The sequence below is a fragment of the Fusarium oxysporum genome, chromosome VIII (genome assembly GCF_013085055.1).
Source record: "Fusarium oxysporum Fo47 chromosome VIII, complete sequence".
Taxonomy (NCBI): Eukaryota; Fungi; Ascomycota; class Sordariomycetes; order Hypocreales; family Nectriaceae; genus Fusarium; species Fusarium oxysporum.
The window spans coordinates 3,307,645-3,327,560 of NC_072847.1; the positions used below are offsets into that span (position 1 = coordinate 3,307,645).

Below are 19,916 nucleotides of genomic sequence, written 5' to 3' on the forward strand. Positions count from 1 at the left end.
ACCTGACCGATAACCAGATAGCCTGGTTATCATGATAACAGATAAGACAGGAATTGGCGCATGCATATTATTGTTTTTATTTTCTTTTTCCTTTATATCCTCTTTTTATTATACCTCTTTCTTTCCTATATTTTTACTATCCCTAATCTCTTATATATCTCTTTATACATCTCTCTCTTATTATATATTATATCTCTTTCTTATATTTCTTATATCTACCTCTTCTTTATAATCTTGAGAAACCCTTATATAAATAGTATATCAGTAAGATAGCTTTCGATGGTATAATAGAACCCTATCCTAGCCCTAAGAGTGATAATTAAGTCTAATATATTAATTTAGCTAGATTATTATCTTGTGTGCTTTACTTTTACGAATTGTTTCCTAGACAATAGGTAACATTGTCGCCCATCACCTGGTTTAAACCCTGGCTTCTGACTCCATTACCATGCCAAGTAACAGATCAAATCCCCTTGCGTTACCATAGGAATCAAGGGTTCACTCATGTCTAGCACAGAAAATGTCTCGATAGCGATTAAAAAAAAATGAAGGCGTCCATTACTTGTTGCCCCTGTTAAGTACATTCCAACAAACCAGCCACAAAGTTACCAAGCCCGTGGTTTCTTCCCCCGTTGAGCCGTTAGCAGTTTAAACGGGCAACCAATACGAGTATGAGTTCAGCGCTAACCCGAACGCGATTGAATTATTGTCCCTGACATATTTTAGATTCCACTGAAAATGTGGCGGAAAAGAAGGGCTTTATTGGATTCTAACAGCGCAAGGGAGGATACTTAGCAGGCTCTCACTAAAAACAATGCTGGGGAGTTCGACTCAGAGTTTGGGCATTCTTGTCATTGTCTACATGGCCAGATAAGACTCGAGAACAAGAAATGTCTCATACTGCCCATGCCGAATAACCGTTACTGTAGGTGAAGCTTGCGTTGGAATGTGACTGTTCTGCATGCATGCAAGACATGGACAATGCCACCTGTTGATGGGGAAGCTGCATGTATATAAGCCATCCTCAACCCGTGTTCGCGCCGCCGACACTTGATCTTCACATTCGCTTCCTGTCACTCATTCAATAAATCGTCAATCTTCATCATGCGGCCGTCTTCAGGCCTCCTCCTGGCCAGTGCCTCCAGTGCGTTTGGCCAGTTTACCCAGTTTACCAGATTTACAAACACTAGCACCCCTGCTGTAAAGACCTCAATCTCTTCCACTGAACTCGAAACCTCTTCTGTCCCGCCTACCGCGAGTATCGAGACCACTACTACCAGTGTCGAGACCACCACTTCATCCTCAGCATCAGTCCTTGCACCAATTGTACTGAGTCTCAAAGACGCCATATTGGGCCAGGGTGCTTCATTCTACCCACCACCTGACGGCGATACTATGTAAGGATCCCCCAGAAGTTATCATAATAACCGCAGTAGGTCTAACATGCCGTGAATCTAGTCTTATGTCTCCTGTGGCCATTGACTCTACCCTCAAGCGTCGCGCTAATCCTGCTCCTGCTCCTCTTCCGATCATCATTCCCAACTTCAATGTCCCCAACTATGCAGTTGCCTCTTTTAAACAGGCATTCTCTTCAATTACAGCTGCTTCAGCAGGTATTGGTGTGCAGCGTATCATGGTCACAAATGTCACATGCGTTTCGTGCGGCGGATCCCGTAAGCGGGCTGAGAGTACCCCTTGTGCTTTCGAAATTGTCGCCAATGGTGAGGTTGTCCAGATTCAACCTATTCCCGAGAATTTCAGCGGCAGTCTTGAAATATCCACCAACCCTTTTATCCTGAAGCTATCCAACGAATACCAATTGCAACAAGCTTGCGGCGATGTAATCGTCCCTGTAATCATTGCGGGGGTCGCTCTCAAGGATGCTCGGGGTGCAAGTTCAACTCCTCTCCCTTCCCCCAGTATTGGTACTTCCACTAGTAGTAAGACTGGTTCTTCTACCGAAACCAACAGCGCAGAGTTTACTACCAACTCCGAAGGCGAGACCATCTTCCCCACTGAGACTGCTACTGAAACCAACAGTCAAGGGTTTACGACCAACTCTGATGGTGAAACTATCTTCCCTACCGGGACTGATATCGCTACAAATTCAGAGGGTGCCACTACTAACTCAGACGGCGAGACTGTCTTCCCGACAGAGACTGTTACAGGTGTCAACACTAACTCTGAGGGTGCCACTACCAACTCGGAGGGTAAGACTGTCTTTCCCACCGGCACTTCTACTGGTACAATTTCTGCTTCTTCAACTTCTACCTCAGTCGCTGGGTTTCCCGGCGATATTGGCGGTTTCAGTCTCTTTGGATGTGCAGGATCTACCGCTGGCTTCCCTACCTATACCCTTGCCGAGTCCAGCCCGTTGATGGATCTCAATGTATGTGCTGGCCTTTGCGAAGGACGTGCTCATTTTGGCGTCCATGATACGTAAGTCTTATCCTCACATTCTAAGAAGGCATTGTTAATAATTATCTAGTGCTTGTTACTGCGGAGATGTGTATGACGTTGATAGTACTGTCTTTTACAACTTGGACCAATGCGATATCGAGTGTCCTGGAGACAAAGCCCAATTCTGTGGAGGTGAAGCCGAGAACAAGCTTCAGGCCCGCCAGGCCATCGCTAGCAATATCCTTCTTACCCTTTACGCTAGGACCGAGGCTGTTGTCTCTCTTACTGAGTCTGTCACCCAAACGGTAACAAACCAGGAGACCATTATTACCACTTTTACCACTGTCGCTAGCGGTGAAAGCATAGCCACCGAGGTCGTCACCGCCACTCTGGTATGCATTGATGGGAAATGCCATTCAAGCAGCCCTAACACCGTTGCCGTCTACATTTTTGTCGAGGTCAACGGCAGTGATTGTAACGGCCAATGGGTCTATATCTCTGAGCCCTGCCCTGGCGGCCAACAGTATATTCCCCACCTCTGCTCAGACGGAAAATGCGCCAGCCTCAAGGTTTACAAGCCTCAACAATGCCCAGATTGGTATAACTATAAGTCCTTCTTTGTTCCATCAGATTGCACAACTTGCGCCCAAGGTAAGATTAGTTATCAGCCTTGGGAGAAGTCTTGGGGTACGCCTGATAACTGCAACGGCCAAGTTCCTACCTGTGACACATTCGGATGTCCTTCCCAACAGGGCGTTGTTAAAACCCACCACGGTATCAGCTGGAACTCCACTATTCCTCATGGAGGGTCCGGAGGAGGCTATAACCCCAGCCCCAATGGCGGTTCTAGTAGAGGATCAAGCTCAGGCTCGAACGGAGGTTCAAGTGGAGGTTCAGGTGGAGGCTCCAGTGAAGATGCCAGTGGCGGCAGCGGCGGCAGCGGCGGTGGTTCAAACGGAGGTTCCAGCTCTGGTTCCCAAGGAGACACAGAGGGTTCTGGCGCCTCTGGTACGAAAGGTTCTTACCCCAGCACTGTCCCTGTTATTAGTGGTGCTATCAAGCAGGCCTCTGGTATACTTTCTCTTCTTGCCGGACTTTTAGCCCTTCTTTAAGTCTTAGAACTTTCTTATATATTATATCTTTTGTAATTTAGAGTTTATCTCAGCCCCAAGTCCAAATTGCCTAACAACTAGGACCTTTGTTTCTAAGCCATTGGCATAGTGAACAGTCGTGGCATCCATGTGCCAACTCATAATTCACTTAGGAAGTCGGTGTACGCCAGAATACCAAGCACCGTCAAATTCTATAGAGTAGCGCAATCGAGGCTTTGTAGAGCATCTGCCAGCTGCATGCACTGCGCGAGACGAAATTTCAGCTACTAAAATTACTATATTAACCTACTTCAAGCCTCCCCATTCCTATGACAACGAACTATTGACTGTATCAGGCTATTTAGCAGCACTTAGCGGCGTACTAAGCCGGGATAGCTCCATGTTGAAAGCCCAGAACAGAACCAGGCCTAAACGACAATTGAACTATTAAAGAGGGCTTACTCGCTTATTACGACTGAAACACAGGAAGCCATGAAGGTGTAAAATGTAAGCATAAGCTTATATACCGCAAGACCTTGCCAGTCATGCAATCTTATACCTAGTTATCTTGCAATATACTCGGTACTTTTGGAATTTCTGTTAAGTGAAAATGGTCTCATTAAGGAAAACCCTGGCGCTGCTGTTTATCAGTGCAGCAAGCGCATTACCCCCTATCACTGAGAGGTACAGCGACAACTCATATGGAGGGCTCTCGGACTTGATGGTCAAGAATAGAAAGTCTCTTGACCCAAGAGCAGGTGCGTAAAAATAGCAACTCAGCGCATTTCAATCCTCTCAACTAACATCGCCGAGGTCTCTAGTCTGCAAAGCCAGCGATCCAGATAACCAAGCGTTCCAGAAAAATAAGGCCAATGGATCCGAAAGGTAGTATATCATTAGTCAGGCTGACGTTCTCGTTTATAGGATTTGGTTCTAACATGTTCCAACAAAACAAGCCAAGATGAGGAAAAAATATGCGCCGAGGAAGCTTAAAAAATCGCATGTCAAGGTGCGGTCTGTGCGGGCGACCTAACAAAAGAACAATAAAGCTCAGATTCAAATGAGCTGATGTTAGGCTACTGTCTCAACACCTCTGCCGTGGCATGAAACTATTATAGAGGTCTAAATTATTATTTGGTTTACGGCTTGTTGGTTTGAAGAGAGAAAGGATATTCTGGAACAGCCTAACCTCATTTAATGGCGCGTGCTTGTCCAACTAGGCCAAGGACATCAAGATACCGAAGACATGACAGATTGTCTCAGATTCTTTGTCAGACTTGCTAGAATAAACATTGGGTTTGGTGGTGGAGAAAACTGGCGAAGTTGTACCTCATTAGCAGGGGAAATCCTGGGTTATTGGGGTATCTAAAAACACGGCCTCAGAATGGGGTTTGGGGATCCTAACTATATCACCAAGCATAAACTAGCGTGAACTCTATTACTTGCCGTGCACAATTGCCGCCATGCTGAGCCGAGGGTTTTCTGTTTGTATCACTTGACTCTCTATGGCTGATGATATTCCGATGAGATATATTAAGCCAATACTTTGCAAGTCCACAATTCTTTCGCATATATGCTCGAACCTGCGAAACATCTATATCCAGAACCCTAGCGAGACGACTCTAGTGGAGACTAAGATACCAACTAGCGATGAAGTCAACCATTATCCCAACACTATCTCTCTTGGAGAAACTGGGCCTTGCAGTCAAGATACTTCTAGGTAAGATGTCATTTCACACCACAGTGTCTTTGGACTCCTAGACTCACAATCCCAAAGTACCCGGGACCATCGTGGGCATTCTCATCCGAGGCATGCCTCTTGCCATCAAATACAAAGTCCCATTACATCTGTGGTTCACCTGTATGGTTGGGCGCATCCTCCTAGGCAATTTCACCCCACGCCAGGTTCAATTCCTCTCAACACCAACGATAGATGTCTACACAGCCTGGATCAAGAAGCAGCGAGACCAGGGCCATCACACTCGACTAAACCTCGACATCGAGCCCCTCGCTGACACTGACGCATCTATAATGTGGATCGGGAATCGCAAGAAAGCGTCTAAATTCGTCCTGTTCTTGCACGGCGGTGGATATGTCGCGCCCCCTCTACCGGGCCACTTCACTTGGTGCTGGGAGGCATACGTTAATGGTGGACCTGGTGTAGACAAAGAGGTTGCTGTTGCGGTGCTGCAGTATACGCTTGCGCCAGGTGGGAAATATCCTGATCAGCTCCGCCAAGCTTCCGCCGCTCTCAATCATCTACTTCAAAGCGGCGTGAATCCGCGTGATCTGATAGTCGGTGGTGACTCTGCCGGAGGGAACTTGACAACTCAACTCGCCTATCACCTCCTGCATCCCAATCCCGCTGCTCCAAAAGTCAAGCTACACAGCCCACTCGCAGGGATGTTCTTTGTGTCTCCTTGGCTCAGCGATCGAACAGACACAACCTCATTTGAGGAATATGGCAACGTCGACATGCTCTTTGCAGGCTTACTCCAGCGTACTTCCGTACACTCGTTCCGCAGTGAGGACCTGGAGCCAAAAGTCAATGGAGCTCATCCAGCCCTTGCCGTGGATGGAGATCTGTCATGGTTGAGCGATCTCCCAGCGATCACGAGCGCGCTTTATGTCACTGCTGGTAGGCGCGAGGTTTTCTGTGATGCAATCGTCGAATTTGGGAAAGCTGCTCAAGAGAAATGCCGTTCGATTCCTGTGCAGATTGAAGTCGGCGAGCGTGAGTGTCATGACTTTATCCTCATCGAGAACCAAGCAGAAGTAGCAGGGGATGCCACAGAGAGGATGATGAAATGGGCGTCTGGCATATTACTAGATTAGTAGTATTGAGGCAGAGGAGCAATGTGGAAGATGGACATGTTAGTCGATGGAAAGGACAGGAGCTGCACGGCGACATGGCAACAACACGGGCAAGACTTTGGAAGGTGGTTTGGTATTTATCCTGAGGACTTGGCAATACGAATAGCGATGACAATGTGACACAGTCTACACTGAGAGCCCTTTTGTAGAGAAGCAGAATTTGATAGCTTGCTAGTCTAGGCAGCCGCAATCTATGTACCGTTGTGGGTTCGATAGCGCTGACCTCGGCTCTTCTATCCGCCAAGGAGTCTAAGCAGCTGCCTTCAACACCTCTGTCAGTTCTACCAACATCTTCCGCCCATTGACAACCTTAATGCTAGCAATCAGCAAGGTAGAAGACGTGCTACCAACGCCAGTCTCCTTGTTGGAGTCGGTAAAGCGAAGAAACTGGGAGACGCAACCAGCACCTGAGCCATCGGGTGCATCCCAAGATTGGAGCTCCTTGGTTTCATGAATAGTCGTCTTGTTATCGACACGGAATTTCATGATGATATCGTGGAATGATTGTCGCGTGTAGTGATCATGGTTGATTCTAAGCGGCACAATTAGCTTCTATCAGTATGAGACTTCTTTTGGAGGTTGGTTACCTGGCCGCGAAATCTTCTGAAATTGATTCTTTGATGGTATTTGCCGAGACTTCATCGTCTGGCTGAATAAAGATTCGGGCGTAGAGATCTTCCATCCAGCTACTAAGGGCAGAAGCGGGGAGAGTGGGTTCAAGGGCGCTGGCCATATTGAAGGAATATCAGGTTTGTGACTGGCTGTGGGAGGTATGAGTGATGTTGTGAAATGGAAAAGAAGTAATCAACTTGAACAGCTTTATGAGGAGTTATTTATACCCAATTTCCAAGTCATGGGCTTCGACATCTGTATAAGTCGGGAGTGGATCTTCCCTAAGGATTGAGTCTAGCGTGCGGAACTCCGCATCTTAGTGAAACAGGCTCGGAATGGTCGGGCTCGGCGCTGACCGACTTATCTTTCCATTAGCTCGAGCATTTACAACAACCATCTCGTTCTTAGCCAAAAATCAATCAGCACTCTCACAAAGCGCCTCGCAGACATGGTATCGTCAAGACAAAGATCCTGCTCGGCTTGTGTCCGGGGTAAAAGGCGGTGCGACCTCGGATTTCCGCAGTGCGGACGATGTCTTTCAAGGCGGGTCACTTGCGTGTATGCTTGGATGTCACCTGAAGACGCGCAAGAGGTGGCTGAGAGCTCTAAGGTAATTGTTTGGAATGATCAAACCGACAGTACCGCAACCTCTCATTCCGATCACGCTTCATCCCCACCAGAAGTTCTCCCAGGAAACTGTGATGTTTCCTTATTCCCAACTCCCATAACCCTTCCCCCGCCTCTGGTGCCGCTCATAGAGGAGATTTCCGGCCAAGGAAGAACCATATCACTATTTACCCCAGACCCTTATCCTCAGTCCACGAACCAGTCATATCCAAATACAGACTTGAATGCACAAACACCCTACCCTGCAACTACAATTGGCACTTCTTTAGTACCGTCATGGGGTCCAAAGACTAGTTCTGTATATACAGGCAATGCTTTCAAAGAACGTGCAGAGTATGCTGCAAGTCGACTGGTCCATCAGGTCAAGAGCTTTGCGGAATCGGGACAAACGTCCTTTATCCACTATTCTCAAGTCAGCAGCTCCACTGCATTGCGAGACGCTTTCACTGCTTGCTCTTTGTATACAACCCGCAACTCGGTCAATGCCTCTCTGGTTGCATCGGAGATTGCACGACGAGCAGAGCTACTCATAAAGGCTACGGATACAGCAATCGCTTTGAGTCCTCCGAACCCTTACTCAGTCATGAATCTTGACCTCCTGCCCTCCATACAGGCCATTCTTATATACCAGTCCATGCGGCTATTCTCAGACGACAGCTCACAAAAGATACAAGCTGAGCAAAACGCCAAGTCACTCGCCAGATGGGTTGATATCTTACGAGCACAGACGGCGGATGCTTCTTCGATACTTTCAAAGTCTGGTCATAGTTGGAAAGATTGGGTTCGGGCAGAGAGCGTCCAGCGAACCATGGTATTTGCAGATCTTCTGGGCAGCATTTACACTTTTCTCGAATTCGGCTGGTACCAACCCAGTTCGACGATGGCCAAGTTAAGCTTTGCAGGACAAGAAGCTATTTGGAACGCAAGATCAATGACAGAGTGGCATGCAGCCAGGAAGCAGAAAGCTTGGCTGAGGGTGGAGATGTCGAGATTTCGTGACAGTATCAAGGGGGCTTCTTTGAACCAGATTGAAGAGTTGGGAATCATCATTTTGGTCAGTTATGAGGGTGATGAGGTATTGAGAGAGTGGGCTGGTGATGACAAAAGTCTACTTGAGAAGTGGGGGTTAAGGTCTGGTGCTGACATGTTCTCTTGGCCGAATTAATTTACCATATTACGGCATTGCCAGTTTGCGTTGTTTAATACCAGAGCAAGAGACATTTAATCACATAGTTATCGAGTTTATAGAAGATCAAGCGCGAGGTTCCTCATCGCCTTCCCTGAATACCATCTGTAAAGTCTAGCATAGCCAGCCAACGGTCACCCCAAACCGGCACAGATAACTCTTCTGCCTGGATCCTTAGGCCTACTCATCATCCTCCAATCCCACTAGCTTCAAAGAGTCCTTCCACAGCCTTGCTGCCTTCTCGACATCGTATGCGTACGGAGCATACGTAGGTGTGATCATCTTGTCCTCTCCACCGACACTCGGCTTTGCCACATCGCAGTCGGCAAGGTACCTGCCACCATCATGCTTCCAAGCCTCACCAACAGCCGCCCACACCGTCGTGGCAGCTCCTTGCTCGACACTCTTCATTGTAGGATAGATATGTTCCATGCCTTTGAAAGCGTCGGGGGGCATGTGCCTAGTCAATCCGGTGGAAATGATACCTGGGTGAACACTAGTGGCGTGTAGGTGCTTTGCACCATAGCGGCGCTCGATCTCATTGGCCATGTAGATGTTTGCTGTTTTGGATTGGGCGTAAGCGACGTTGGCATCGTAGTCGCCGTGCTCAAAGGCGTAGTTATCAGAGTCGTTGATGCCGTGGATGTTATGGCCGGAAGACGAAAGAACCACAACGCGTGAGGGGAGGTCAGGCGAGGCAGCAGCAAGGAGTGCAGGCTTGAGGAGTTGGAAGAAGAGGAAGTGAGATAGGTGATTGGTGCCGAACTGGAGCTCATGACCATCGGCTGTGAAGCGAAGGTCAGGAATAGCCATGATACCAGCATTGTTGATGAGGCAGTGGATCTTGGAGGTCTTGTTCAAAATAGCAGCAGCGGCAGCGCGGACAGATGCAAGCGATCCCTGATCCATCTGGAATAGTTCCATACGGGAGGGGTCGAAGATGCCATCCAAGGCAGCCTTGGCCTTGTCGAGGTCGCGGGCTGTGAGGTAGAGAGTTGCTCCAGTCGCGGCGATGGCGCGGACAGTTTCGATACCAATTCCAGAGGATGTGCCGGTGATGACGAAGATTTGGCCCTGGCGTTTTTCCTCGAGACCTTCGTCTTTGATGATTTGGAGGGCTGTTGGGCGAGCATCGCCTGGGCCTTTGGTGTTGGCGTGAACAGCGGTGTAGCGAGACATGGTTTTTTGCAGATATAGAAAGCGAGCTGAATATTCTGTTGTAGTTTTTACTTGAACTGAGAGTTGTGTGAAATTGAAATTAAATGTTGAGACTGAATGGAAGTAGAATGCTGAGCATTATATACCCTCATTGTTGAAACATAATCGCAGTGTTTTATTATAGACTATTGCCAGTCGGGACTACATCGCGGAGAATTACTTACAAATCACCATCCTACGGGGTTAAAACACTACAGACAGTATTATCACCGCCAACTAAAGATAAAGTCTGAGAAACATGTATCGTGATTATTCAGTATCGAACTGTAGGGTGAGCTGGTGTACCTGGCTGATGACATTCCTGCCTTTTCAGGTCTAGCCCGTCCCACCTACTTTCCAGGGAGCGAAGGTGGGGCTGATGACAGTTTATCCTTATCCAGTTTAGCTTGCGGGACTCGACTGTCGGCATGCGCCGCTAGCGCAGGCGGAGCATTTTCTCGCCGAAGGAACTCGGCCGCCAATTTCATCGCCTTCTCCTTACTACATCTCAAACTCAATAATACACATCGCCTTGACATGGAATTCAGAGATAATTACTCCGCAATTGCCGAGGCGAATAAGCAGCGAAGAAAGCTGCAGAATCGGAAGAACCAGAGAGCCCGTCGTGAGTTGTCCCTTTGGCCAGAAATAACCGGGAGGTACTCATTACTTCATTTAGGACAACGAATTAAGGGTAAAGACTTTGGGATAGATCAAGTGTCGAGTTCATTTGAGGTCAGACGCTGGCGCGTTGATGAAGTTGATGATGGCTGTTCCCAAGACACAGATACAGACTCAACTGCCGTGTCCATAAACTACCATCCGTCTTGCACACTACCCTCCACTACCAAGAGCGTCATTGCCGTTCAAGCACCATCATCCACAGATCAACCCGGTCAAGTCACGACCCTAGAATCAGCCCCCCAGCCCATCAACGTCAACTTCCCCCTCCCCTCCGACCAGCTCCTCCACCTCATTCAGTTCAACGTCTACCGCGCCTTCATCTCCATCAAACGCACTATCAATACAATATCACTAGACCCAACAACCTGTCCCGTCTTTGGCCCCTGCTTGGACGACACAACCCGCTACCCCCCAAATCCCAATATCCCTTCCTCTCTCGCCCCTACTATACTACAACAAACTCAATACCATTTCCCCTGGATCAACATCATGCCGTTCGCCCGCCTCCGCGACAATCTTATCCGACGCGAAGGCCGCTTCGACAATTTCGAATTATGGCGGGATCTCGTTGGCGATCTTATGAGCTATACAGCAGCTCCTTGGCAGCGAGGAACACCGTTTAGCTTCTCTGCCAGTACCCCCGAGACGGAACAGTCACGGGGGTTCATGTTGGAGAATTACATAGATACGGACGAACTTACGGCCGGACGCAATGGACTCATTATTTGGGGTGAGCCGCACGACATGCAGAGTTGGGAGGCTACACCTGGCTTTCTTACTAAGTGGTCATGGGCGGTCGAGGGGTGTGAAGAGCTGGTTCAAGTTAGTAATCGTTGGAGGATAAGAAGAGGGGCGGAGCCTATGCGTCTGCCGACGTCGGTATTGGGGACAAATGCCTAATAATGACTTAATACTTTGTAAATTTGAAGAAGAGTAAAATAAAATAAAACACAGCTAATTACTTATAAATCTAGTCACCCCAGTACAATGAGAGCTTAAAATGTTAAATTTGTTACTCTCCTATATTAAACCTGACCACCTGCTTGCCTCCTGCCACCTGGCCTGCCCGCAATTTATCCAGTCCCTCAAGCACACCATCAAAACCGTTCTTGAGTTCAATCGTCGGGATAGGTTTCAGGAGATGAGTAATTCGTGGTAGACTTTCATAAAAGCGAACAAGGGCCGCACGATCTTGCGGCCTGGCTTCAAACTTGGGTCCAATTGGTGGTAACCACTGAAAGGCATGCCCCATAGCCGTATACGACATGACGAGGTCGTAAGTTACACCAGGAGTGCTAGATTTACCGTTTGGCAGAAGCGTAACCACCTTACCGCCACTGGGCTTGAGCACCGCGGCGCAGATGGATGTTGATTTGCCCTCGGAGAAACAATCCACCGCCTTTGTGATCTTGGGATATTCTTTGATAATGTCTTCTGCGACGGAGGGTGAATTGTAGTCGAATACGACATCGGCGCCGTATTGCTTTACTAGCTGGAATGAACGGGGCGAGGCAGTTGTGACTACTGTGTACCCAGCTGCCTTTGCAAGCTGGATATGGTATAGGCCTGCACTTGTTGCTCCGGCGTAAATGAAGATGGCTTCATTCTTGGGAGTAGCAGGTTTGGTATCGACGAAAGGGATCCCGTGATGGACATTGAGGACCAGCATGGCTGTCACAGCAGAGACTCCATATGTAGTTGCGTCTGTATCGCTGATGTCATCGGGGACTTTCCAGGCCAGATCCGCATCAATCTTCAAGTACTCTGCGAAGGCGCCTTTGTCAGGATATAAACCGCCGTGAACAGCGCCAGCGACACGATCGCCGACCTTCCACCTATCTCTGACAGAGTCACCGACTTGATGAACGACGCCTGCGTAATCACATCCGATGATCGAGTTGGTGGGAGAGATAATGTCGAGATGCTTGAAGTCGGTAGGGTTCAGGGCTACAGCTTTGACCTTCACGAGGATTTCGTTGGAGGAGATGGTGGGAATGGGTACATTGTCCTGGACACGGCCACCCTGGCCTCCGATGGCCTTGGCGCGTGTGGCGTTGATGAGTCGTGTGACGATACTGCGATTAGAGACTAGAGCTTTCATAGTAGTCATGATGATAATAACGATTTAGAATAAAGAGAAATAGAATTTAATTGTACTGATCGTGGGTTTTAATGGATATCATTTAACCTATTTATTAGAGTTGGAAGCAAAACGCATTTATCAAACTGCCGTGGAGTATGACGGTGTTGTTGAGTAATCAGCTATGTACACCTTTTTGGGTTCAAGCCACTGCCGAATTGACGTTTTCCCGCCTCTGATCTCCTGTTCGCGGAGCAACTATCTCGCCGAGACAAGAACGCTAGTATTAAAGTTGGTCCGGGTCCACGTCCGTCCTAGCGGACTTTCGGGTCTGTAAACGGTGTCTTGGATAAAGCTGCCGACCCTTGAAAGGAAGAAAGCAGTTGGTGTAAAGAAGCTTGCAGTCGTTTCTATCAACCTTGGCAGTCTCCTTGAAGTAAAATTTATAGCCATCCTCGTTGTGGTCCGCTTTGACTGATTTAATCATACGCTATTTGGTGTAGTAGAGTTTCTCCCTGTCAAGTCGCAAGCATAAAAAAAGGCCTTCCCAATGCTTCCCAAGCAGCCTTCTTGTAACCAAGTTCCTTTTTACTTATATCAAAATAACAGTAATTTCTGCAAAATTGCAATACACCTTGAATATCCTTGAGCCGTTGTATCTCCTGTAGAAAAGCTACATAATAGATCTCCGCTAGAATTGACCACGACTCACCATTGAGCCGGTAGATATGGATCGATAGGACTTGACCACTTCGCCCACAACACATCCTTAAATACCATCTATGCTCACTGATAGACCCTCAATACCAGCCATCAGGAACCTCGGGTTCTTCTTCACCCCATCTTCAATTCGCGTCTTAAGCTCCTCAACGTCCCAAGCCGCCCAGACGAAGCGTCCGTGAATAAACTCCGCCTCGGGACTTGCTGCCCACACGGCAAAGTTTCCAGGAAGGTTCTCTTTCACAAAGATTAGCACTTTATCATGCAACGCTCATCCAAATGCCTACCATCATCCCAAGGATATGTAGTCTCGTCCATGCCACGCGCCGCGGCAAGTTCATTGAAGATGATGCCAGGATGAAAAATAGATATCTGCATTTTTTTCGGGCCAACTTCAAACGCTAGCTGTTGGAGGTAGTCTGTACCAGCAAGCTTCGTGATGCCATATGACGGACGGTCACTTGCGTAATGCCTCATGTAGGTCACACAAGTACTGAGACTAATCAAGGCCTGACTAGTTAGCATATACAGGCGAGTGATGATTTGATCACTGTCATATTATCTTCTTACTTTGTGTGTCTCAATCCCCTGAGCCTCTTGGCCATAAAACCTGGTGGTGAAGTCAATGGTAGCGCGTGTGTTTGTTTCAAAGTCATCCCAGACTCCATCACGTCCGGCTTCTAGCAGAGGCTTGTTTTTACCCAGTGATGCCGCGCTGAGGACTAGCGTGTCGACGTGTATCCCATCATCCTTGAGCCCCTGCCAAAGCGAGGCAGTAGAGTTCAGATCTCCCACGTCACAGACACGCCCTTCAGCAGCGGTCGGCGAACCACTATCTTTAGCCTGTTTCGCCAGCTTGCTCACAGCAGTCTGGATAGAGTCATGTCGGCGAGATGCAACAATGACTCGCTTTGCCTTGGAAATTACAAAGGAACGAGCGATAGAGAAGCCTATGCCGCTGTTTCCTCCTGTAATGAGGATCGTGCGGCCCTCTTGGCTGAGTTCTGGACGAGTAGGGTAGATAACGGGGTAAGGCTTCTTATGTAATGTCTTGAGTCCTGGAAGCGACATGGTGATAAAGGTGATAAAAATAGTAAAGCCGATTGAACTTGTAGAAACTGATGATGGGTATGCTGCGTTGGGTATACTTCTTTTTTGTGGCGGGCAGCCATTCTTCTTATATTCTGTACTTTTGGCTCAAAGCTACAGGTTTTCGTTGGCCCCCCTGTAATTTGAGGCCGAGTAAAGCTAAGATACGTGGTATGAGATTCGTCATGGGCCTCAAGCCAATGACCCCATGGTCGGCGTTCCTTTTCGGAGTGGGCGCGAATCTGGGTGGGAAATTCTGCGCGACTACACAGTTCAGATAAGGTGTTTACCGCGGGCGGACGATGACTGGCCAATAGGTCTCACTTGAGGTCGACCGACGACCCACCTTGGCGGGTTTTTTTCCGCTGCCCGCAACTAACCTCGCGATTTCACCACTGCTGGCTCCTTGCTCTCTACCATCTAACATCAGATACCACCGTCTTTCCCAAGTACTATCCGTTATGGCGGAAAATCGGACCCTCAAGAAGCGGGCCTGCATCCTCTGTACCAGGGCGAAGCGGAAATGTGACAGGCAAACACCGTCCTGCGCCCGATGCACTGCAAAAGGCTTCATGTGCAGATATCCTGCACCCCGGATAGTACCTTCTTATGATATCATATACGGTGAACATGGAACATTCGAAACCGTTCCAGCCACTACTGCTCTGCAAGGCGTACAGATATTTGACGAACCTTGTCTCAACCAAGATCAGTCACCTTCAGACCCAACAAACCCAATTGCCGATACCCTGATCCCTGTCTCGAATTGGGGCTCTGATCCTCTGCCTTCTTTGCCCTGGTATCTCACTACATCTTCCTGAGATCTTTCCTCCATCCCTCGTAGTGAATGCTTGACATTCGAGGAAGAAAGTCTCAAGTCTTTTATCCGCTCACTACAAAATTGGATGAAACAATGGACGTCACACGGTCATTGCGCATTCATTCACTGTTCTCTATACTCTGATCATATGCCTGTCGTTATTCAGGATGCCTATACCACTCTTGCCGCCTACCAGAACAAGACGCCAACGAATCGTAACATAATTTTACGTATCTGTAAGGAGCGTCTCAGTACCCTTATCGAATGTCAGTCGCTGGATTCCGTCGATAGTACCATGAGAGATACTTCAATGCATCTTTCTCGCACACAGGCTCTCATCGTCTACATAAGTATTTGCCTCTTTGACGGAGACATTAATGCGCGCGCCCGAGCCGAACAAGGACTGGATGTCCTGATGCCCTGGGGACACCAATTGATCCAAAGTGCCTCTTCTTGTAGTGGTTTTCCAGCAACCTGGAACATATCAGACTGTGGAATTTCTGTGCCTGGTGAGCCTACACCTACGACACATCTGACACCCTGCCTCGATGGCAATCTCGATTCATTCTGGCGTTCTTGGGCCCACGCTGAGTCCATTCGGCGCACGTACCTCATAGTCGTACTACTAGTGACTATATACTCGACGCTCAAGACTGGTTGGTCCGGCTGCCCGGGAGGTGTTACCTTTACGGGTGACGAGGGTTTATGGGATGCCTCGTCAGCTCACGCCTGGAAAAGAGTTATGAAAGGAGTTAATGAGAAAGCCATCGGGTTCATGCCAATATTTAGTCACCGAATGGGCGATGTACTCGCAAACAGGAAACCAGCTGACGTTGATGACTTTACATGCACACTTCTAGATGCCACGTTTGGCCGAGAAAGGCTGGAGGGTTGGAGGGCCTTATAGAAAACCTAAGCTAAGATTGAACTAGCAGATCTAAGCTGCAGAAGATGCCCTAATAAACGATTTAAACTCATCCATGTTTCGAGTCTGTATGTAAACCGAGCCAGGGCCCGTGAAACGGCATACCAGACCCTCGCCCGTCTTCAATCCAGTCATAGCTCCTCCACCAGCCTTTTCAATAGAATACTTGCAACTCCAAGCCACAAGATGACCGTTATCAACAATGTGTTCCTCCCCAGGTCGAAGCTATTTTGAAACAATTAGCAGTGTCAGGTAGTAACATGTTGAAGGAGTCTTACATCCAGTCGATCGACAGCACCAAAGCTCGTCAGCCACATAATGCCTTGACCCTCGATACGAAAGACAAAGAGATCCTCTCCCGAGAACAAAGCCTTGCCAATCCCCTGCGTTTCTCTCTTCTTCGTAACCTCAGAAGTGCAAGCAAGGAAAGCGTCTCTGCCGATGGTCCAAGACTGATGACCATCAACGTGCAACGTGATAATATCGCCAAAAAGCGTCGGGCCAAGGGCAATACGTCCTGGACCGGTGTACGTCGACTCAAACAAGTTGCCGCCCGTGAAGAGCTTTCCTAGAGAGAACTTGGACTTTCCGGTTAACTCGATAGAGCCAGACATGTGAATCATGGCGCCTGACTTGGAGCGCACCACGGCTCCTTGCTGAAGATCCACGTTGAGAACGGCGTTGGTGTCGCGGTGGGCGATGCTGTAGGTACCGCCTGGAAAAGCACCGCTGTCACTGCTTGCGTGTTGCATCGCTTGTTGATGCTGCGCGTATCCTTGTTGGTGAGACATGGCGATGTATTGACAGGTAGAAGCTTCAAATTAAGAGATGATGAGGGATGAAGATGTGGAAGATAACAGGTATCAGATTTTAGTTATATTCTTTTGGCTCTGCTGACATTGATCTAATCTTTTCCCAGCAGTGACATAAAATTCGGTACTTCGGTAAAATGGAGAGGTTCAGCTCTGCTGATCATGGTGAGACTTGGCCTGTTTAGGCAAGTCGGTATTCAAATGTGCCTTGTCTTATCCTTCTCAGGACTAGAACAAAAAGCAAGCACGGCGATTCCGTGCAGGGATCTTTCACAGGTAAACAGCCTTATGTTCCTTAAATCCCTGAGCCATCCCTGTACTCTGTTTAATGATTCGTGGTGAGTTGAAATACCGTATAAACTTACGAAATTGAGTAGCGCCTGTGGGTATTTCAATTCCTGTCTTTGGTGCTTTTATTGGTTCAAAGGAAAATAAACGATCTGGCATTTTGCCATTCGTCAAATGGCCACAGTAGCCTGGATCCACAGGCGCTACTCAATTTCGTGAGTTTGTACGGTAACTATTATATAAGTCTGGTCAGTTACTTACGCAACTGTAATCACATGAAAATGTCGCTTCTGCAAGCGTGTTTCAGACATGCTCCCGGCTCTCGTACTGCTGGTCAAGCTAATCTTCTCAACAAGTAGGTGTGAAACAAGACTGCCGATTGTGCTAGCCGCTTCAGTTGGTGAATTAAATAGCAAGTTTGAGCACCTACTAGGCAGCTCGGTCTTACATACGCCGTCGGGGATTACCCAGCAGTGTTGCATATATGTTCTGGCTTTGTCAATATTGCTTTACTGCCAGTAGCTGTAGCTAGAGAAATTAGGACTAGTTGACGGTTAATGTTATAGGGTGTATTCGTTTAAAGACTATATACTAGCAATGGTATGTCAGTACACCAAGGAACTAAATACTAGGGACCCTGCTAAGGTGCTGGCTATCTTAATCATAATGCAATGCAGCTTTTTATGTACCACGGCTTGCATACCTTAGTGGATAGACTACAGAGCAGCAACATAGCCCAAGCCATTGCACCAGAAGTCTCCCTTTCCAGAGCGCTTAGGGAAACAAGCCAATAACATCTTCAGGTCGTCCAGTAGTAGCCACTACTGTATGAGGACGCAGTCCAGAGATCTTCCAGTCTCCATCAATGAGACTGTAGGTGAATTCGACATATGCGCTAGAATCCCATTGACGCTCTTCACCGTTCACTTCCCTGACATGGCGAGCTCGAACCTGCCAGTCCCCCTTTGCCTCGCTCTTGCTGATATGGGTAAAGAGGGACGAGCCGAGGAAATGTTGTGTGTGCACTAGCGATGGTATGTTAGTAATGATGATTTAACAAGGCCGCTAACTTGCATCGTTTATCACCAAGGCCTCTATCATCAAACGAGTGATCGAATATACTCGCAGGGCTGCTGATAGTGAGTGTCCCGACAGCTGGATAGTCGGTGTAGTTAGCAATAACTTCAGGGGCAGTTATTGCAAGCCATGTCGCTTTGTCCTGTAGACGATTAGAAATCTGGGCCAGAAGCATAAGACGCATCTAATACCTTCTGATCCCAGGCATGGGTCCATCTGTAAGACAAGTCGCGGAACTTCCTTTCATCACTGATAGAATATTCTAATAGATTGGCATGATTATCGGATGTTGAGTGAGTGGCAAATTGGTTTTGCCTGGGAGTGCTAGAGGCAAGGACGCTTAGGTATGCAAGAGCAGTTAAGAGGGCAAATGACACCATGTTTGTTGATAGCAAGAAAGAACGTGGCCTATATGTTTCTTAGAATTATTAAATAAATAAAAAATAGAGAGAAATCGATTTAAGTTATTTATGATCTGGGATAAAAAGACTTTAAATAAGTTCATAAACAACAGTAAAGGCATTAGGTCTAGCCTCTAATTAAAGGACCCACCAACCTAATCGGAGGTCGGATACTAGAACCTCCGACAACTGCTAAACTGGATATGCAAGATAAGTCGTCGGCTATATTAAGCATATTCTATAGCAATGCAATTAAATTACTCTCATACTTTATAATTAATTTACTAGGTTTTTACATCCATGTTAATCACAGTAAAACTGCTTGGCTCTAGGGAGGTTATTATACAATGTGCTTAGCACATGCAGCTCCAATTTGCAATTGTAATTGTTGCTATAGTCGGAAGATCTTTAGCTGTCGCCGATCGGCCTCGTTTGTTCCGTGACCTTTAGTTCGATGATCTTCCTGTTAAATCACACCATGAATCGTTTATTAGTGATATTTTCTCATAATCCGACGTGCAGATTGAGGCTTCTTGTTCTCATTGGTTGACTGTAGTATGCATTCAGGTTATGAGAGCGGTTCTTGCAGGGGCACTTAAACTGGTTGGCCAGGAGGTGTCGAAATAATCGAGACTCAGGTAAGGGTGTCTAAAAACAAATGGGACAATAGTGGGGATATAATCGCATAAGTCTGCATGTATCCTTCTGTCACTGGAGCCGCAAATGCTAGTAGAGCTGAGTAGGCTCGGTTCTCGCGCAGTTATCAGCGCCGGCTCTCACCTCGTCATCGGCATCGGTTCTCGAGCAGTTACCGTTTAGTTTTGCACTTATATGATCTGCCTAGGTATGACACGAGTCAATACTTAGAGAATATCATGCCTTGAGCCCCTGTATGTATATTGCCATTGTGTTCTATTTACTGAGCTACTTGTTATTGTTGGACAGCTACTGTCCCTTTCTTGTGACTGGTCCACTGCTTCCCAGTACTTTTGCACCCGTTCTGCTACCTCGTTTAGGAATATAAGGCTGGGCA

The 19,916-nt window shown here is 47.7% G+C and overlaps 12 protein-coding genes across 12 annotated transcripts; 5 read left to right on the forward strand and 7 right to left on the reverse strand.

The window, feature by feature from the left end:
- Positions 1–1,104: 1,104 nt before the first annotated feature.
- FOBCDRAFT_263658 (uncharacterized protein) lies at positions 1,105–3,512 on the forward strand (the record flags this gene model as incomplete). Its single annotated transcript, XM_031187616.2, has 3 exons — positions 1,105–1,397; positions 1,459–2,439; positions 2,489–3,512. The coding sequence occupies 3 exons, from the start codon at positions 1,105–1,107 to the stop codon at positions 3,510–3,512; spliced, it is 2,298 nt and encodes a 765-aa protein (XP_031034881.2).
- A 1,566-nt stretch (positions 3,513–5,078) lies between these two features.
- On the forward strand, positions 5,079–6,561 carry FOBCDRAFT_322454 (alpha/beta hydrolase). Its single transcript, XM_031187614.3, has 2 exons — positions 5,079–5,211; positions 5,269–6,561. Exons 1-2 carry the CDS (start codon positions 5,142–5,144, stop codon positions 6,324–6,326), a joined length of 1,128 nt encoding a protein of 375 aa, XP_031034879.2. The 5' UTR covers positions 5,079–5,141; the 3' UTR covers positions 6,327–6,561.
- Positions 6,562–6,614: 53 nt separating this feature from the next.
- On the reverse strand, positions 6,615–7,098 carry FOBCDRAFT_278581 (uncharacterized protein; the record flags this gene model as incomplete). Its single annotated transcript, XM_031187613.2, has 2 exons — positions 6,615–6,897; positions 6,953–7,098. 2 exons carry the CDS (start codon positions 7,096–7,098, stop codon positions 6,615–6,617), a joined length of 429 nt encoding a protein of 142 aa, XP_031034878.2.
- A 327-nt stretch (positions 7,099–7,425) lies between these two features.
- Positions 7,426–8,862, forward strand: FOBCDRAFT_263660 (uncharacterized protein; the record flags this gene model as incomplete). Its single annotated transcript, XM_031187612.3, has 1 exon — positions 7,426–8,862. The coding sequence occupies one exon, from the start codon at positions 7,426–7,428 to the stop codon at positions 8,767–8,769; it is 1,344 nt and encodes a 447-aa protein (XP_031034877.2). The 3' UTR covers positions 8,770–8,862.
- A 108-nt stretch (positions 8,863–8,970) lies between these two features.
- Positions 8,971–9,969, reverse strand: FOBCDRAFT_205712 (uncharacterized protein; the record flags this gene model as incomplete). The annotated part of the gene is made up of 1 exon (XM_031187611.2): positions 8,971–9,969. The coding sequence occupies one exon, from the start codon at positions 9,967–9,969 to the stop codon at positions 8,971–8,973; it is 999 nt and encodes a 332-aa protein (XP_031034876.2).
- A 531-nt stretch (positions 9,970–10,500) lies between these two features.
- FOBCDRAFT_230407 (uncharacterized protein) lies at positions 10,501–11,653 on the forward strand. Its single transcript, XM_031187610.3, has 2 exons — positions 10,501–10,612; positions 10,667–11,653. The coding sequence occupies exons 1-2, from the start codon at positions 10,525–10,527 to the stop codon at positions 11,569–11,571; spliced, it is 993 nt and encodes a 330-aa protein (XP_031034875.2). The 5' UTR covers positions 10,501–10,524; the 3' UTR covers positions 11,572–11,653.
- On the reverse strand, positions 11,649–12,801 carry FOBCDRAFT_230409 (chaperonin 10-like protein). The gene has a single exon (XM_031187609.3). It carries the CDS (start codon positions 12,779–12,781, stop codon positions 11,684–11,686), a length of 1,098 nt encoding a protein of 365 aa, XP_031034874.2. The 5' UTR covers positions 12,782–12,801; the 3' UTR covers positions 11,649–11,683.
- Positions 12,802–13,520: 719 nt separating this feature from the next.
- On the reverse strand, positions 13,521–14,542 carry FOBCDRAFT_242983 (uncharacterized protein; the record flags this gene model as incomplete). Its single annotated transcript, XM_054706608.1, has 3 exons — positions 13,521–13,708; positions 13,759–13,981; positions 14,042–14,542. The coding sequence occupies 3 exons, from the start codon at positions 14,540–14,542 to the stop codon at positions 13,521–13,523; spliced, it is 912 nt and encodes a 303-aa protein (XP_054562583.1).
- A 438-nt stretch (positions 14,543–14,980) lies between these two features.
- Positions 14,981–16,287, forward strand: FOBCDRAFT_252575 (uncharacterized protein; the record flags this gene model as incomplete). The annotated part of the gene is made up of 3 exons (XM_059610998.1): positions 14,981–15,359; positions 15,405–15,835; positions 15,869–16,287. The coding sequence occupies exons 1-3, from the start codon at positions 15,022–15,024 to the stop codon at positions 16,285–16,287; spliced, it is 1,188 nt and encodes a 395-aa protein (XP_059465673.1). The 5' UTR covers positions 14,981–15,021.
- On the reverse strand, positions 16,249–17,190 carry FOBCDRAFT_50588 (tryptophan RNA-binding attenuator protein-like domain-containing protein). Its single transcript, XM_031187605.3, has 2 exons — positions 16,584–17,190; positions 16,249–16,530 (listed from the first exon to the last, which is right to left on the reverse strand). Exons 1-2 carry the CDS (start codon positions 17,094–17,096, stop codon positions 16,318–16,320), a joined length of 726 nt encoding a protein of 241 aa, XP_031034870.2. The 5' UTR covers positions 17,097–17,190; the 3' UTR covers positions 16,249–16,317.
- Positions 17,191–17,643: 453 nt separating this feature from the next.
- FOBCDRAFT_230412 (uncharacterized protein) lies at positions 17,644–17,965 on the reverse strand. The gene has a single exon (XM_059609831.1). The coding sequence runs from the start codon at positions 17,885–17,887 to the stop codon at positions 17,663–17,665; it is 225 nt and encodes a 74-aa protein (XP_059467789.1). The 5' UTR covers positions 17,888–17,965; the 3' UTR covers positions 17,644–17,662.
- On the reverse strand, positions 17,952–18,920 carry FOBCDRAFT_322460 (uncharacterized protein). The gene is made up of 3 exons (XM_059612083.1): positions 18,674–18,920; positions 18,480–18,624; positions 17,952–18,430 (listed from the first exon to the last, which is right to left on the reverse strand). Exons 1-3 carry the CDS (start codon positions 18,860–18,862, stop codon positions 18,180–18,182), a joined length of 585 nt encoding a protein of 194 aa, XP_059465674.1. The 5' UTR covers positions 18,863–18,920; the 3' UTR covers positions 17,952–18,179.
- Positions 18,921–19,916: the final 996 nt, after the last annotated feature.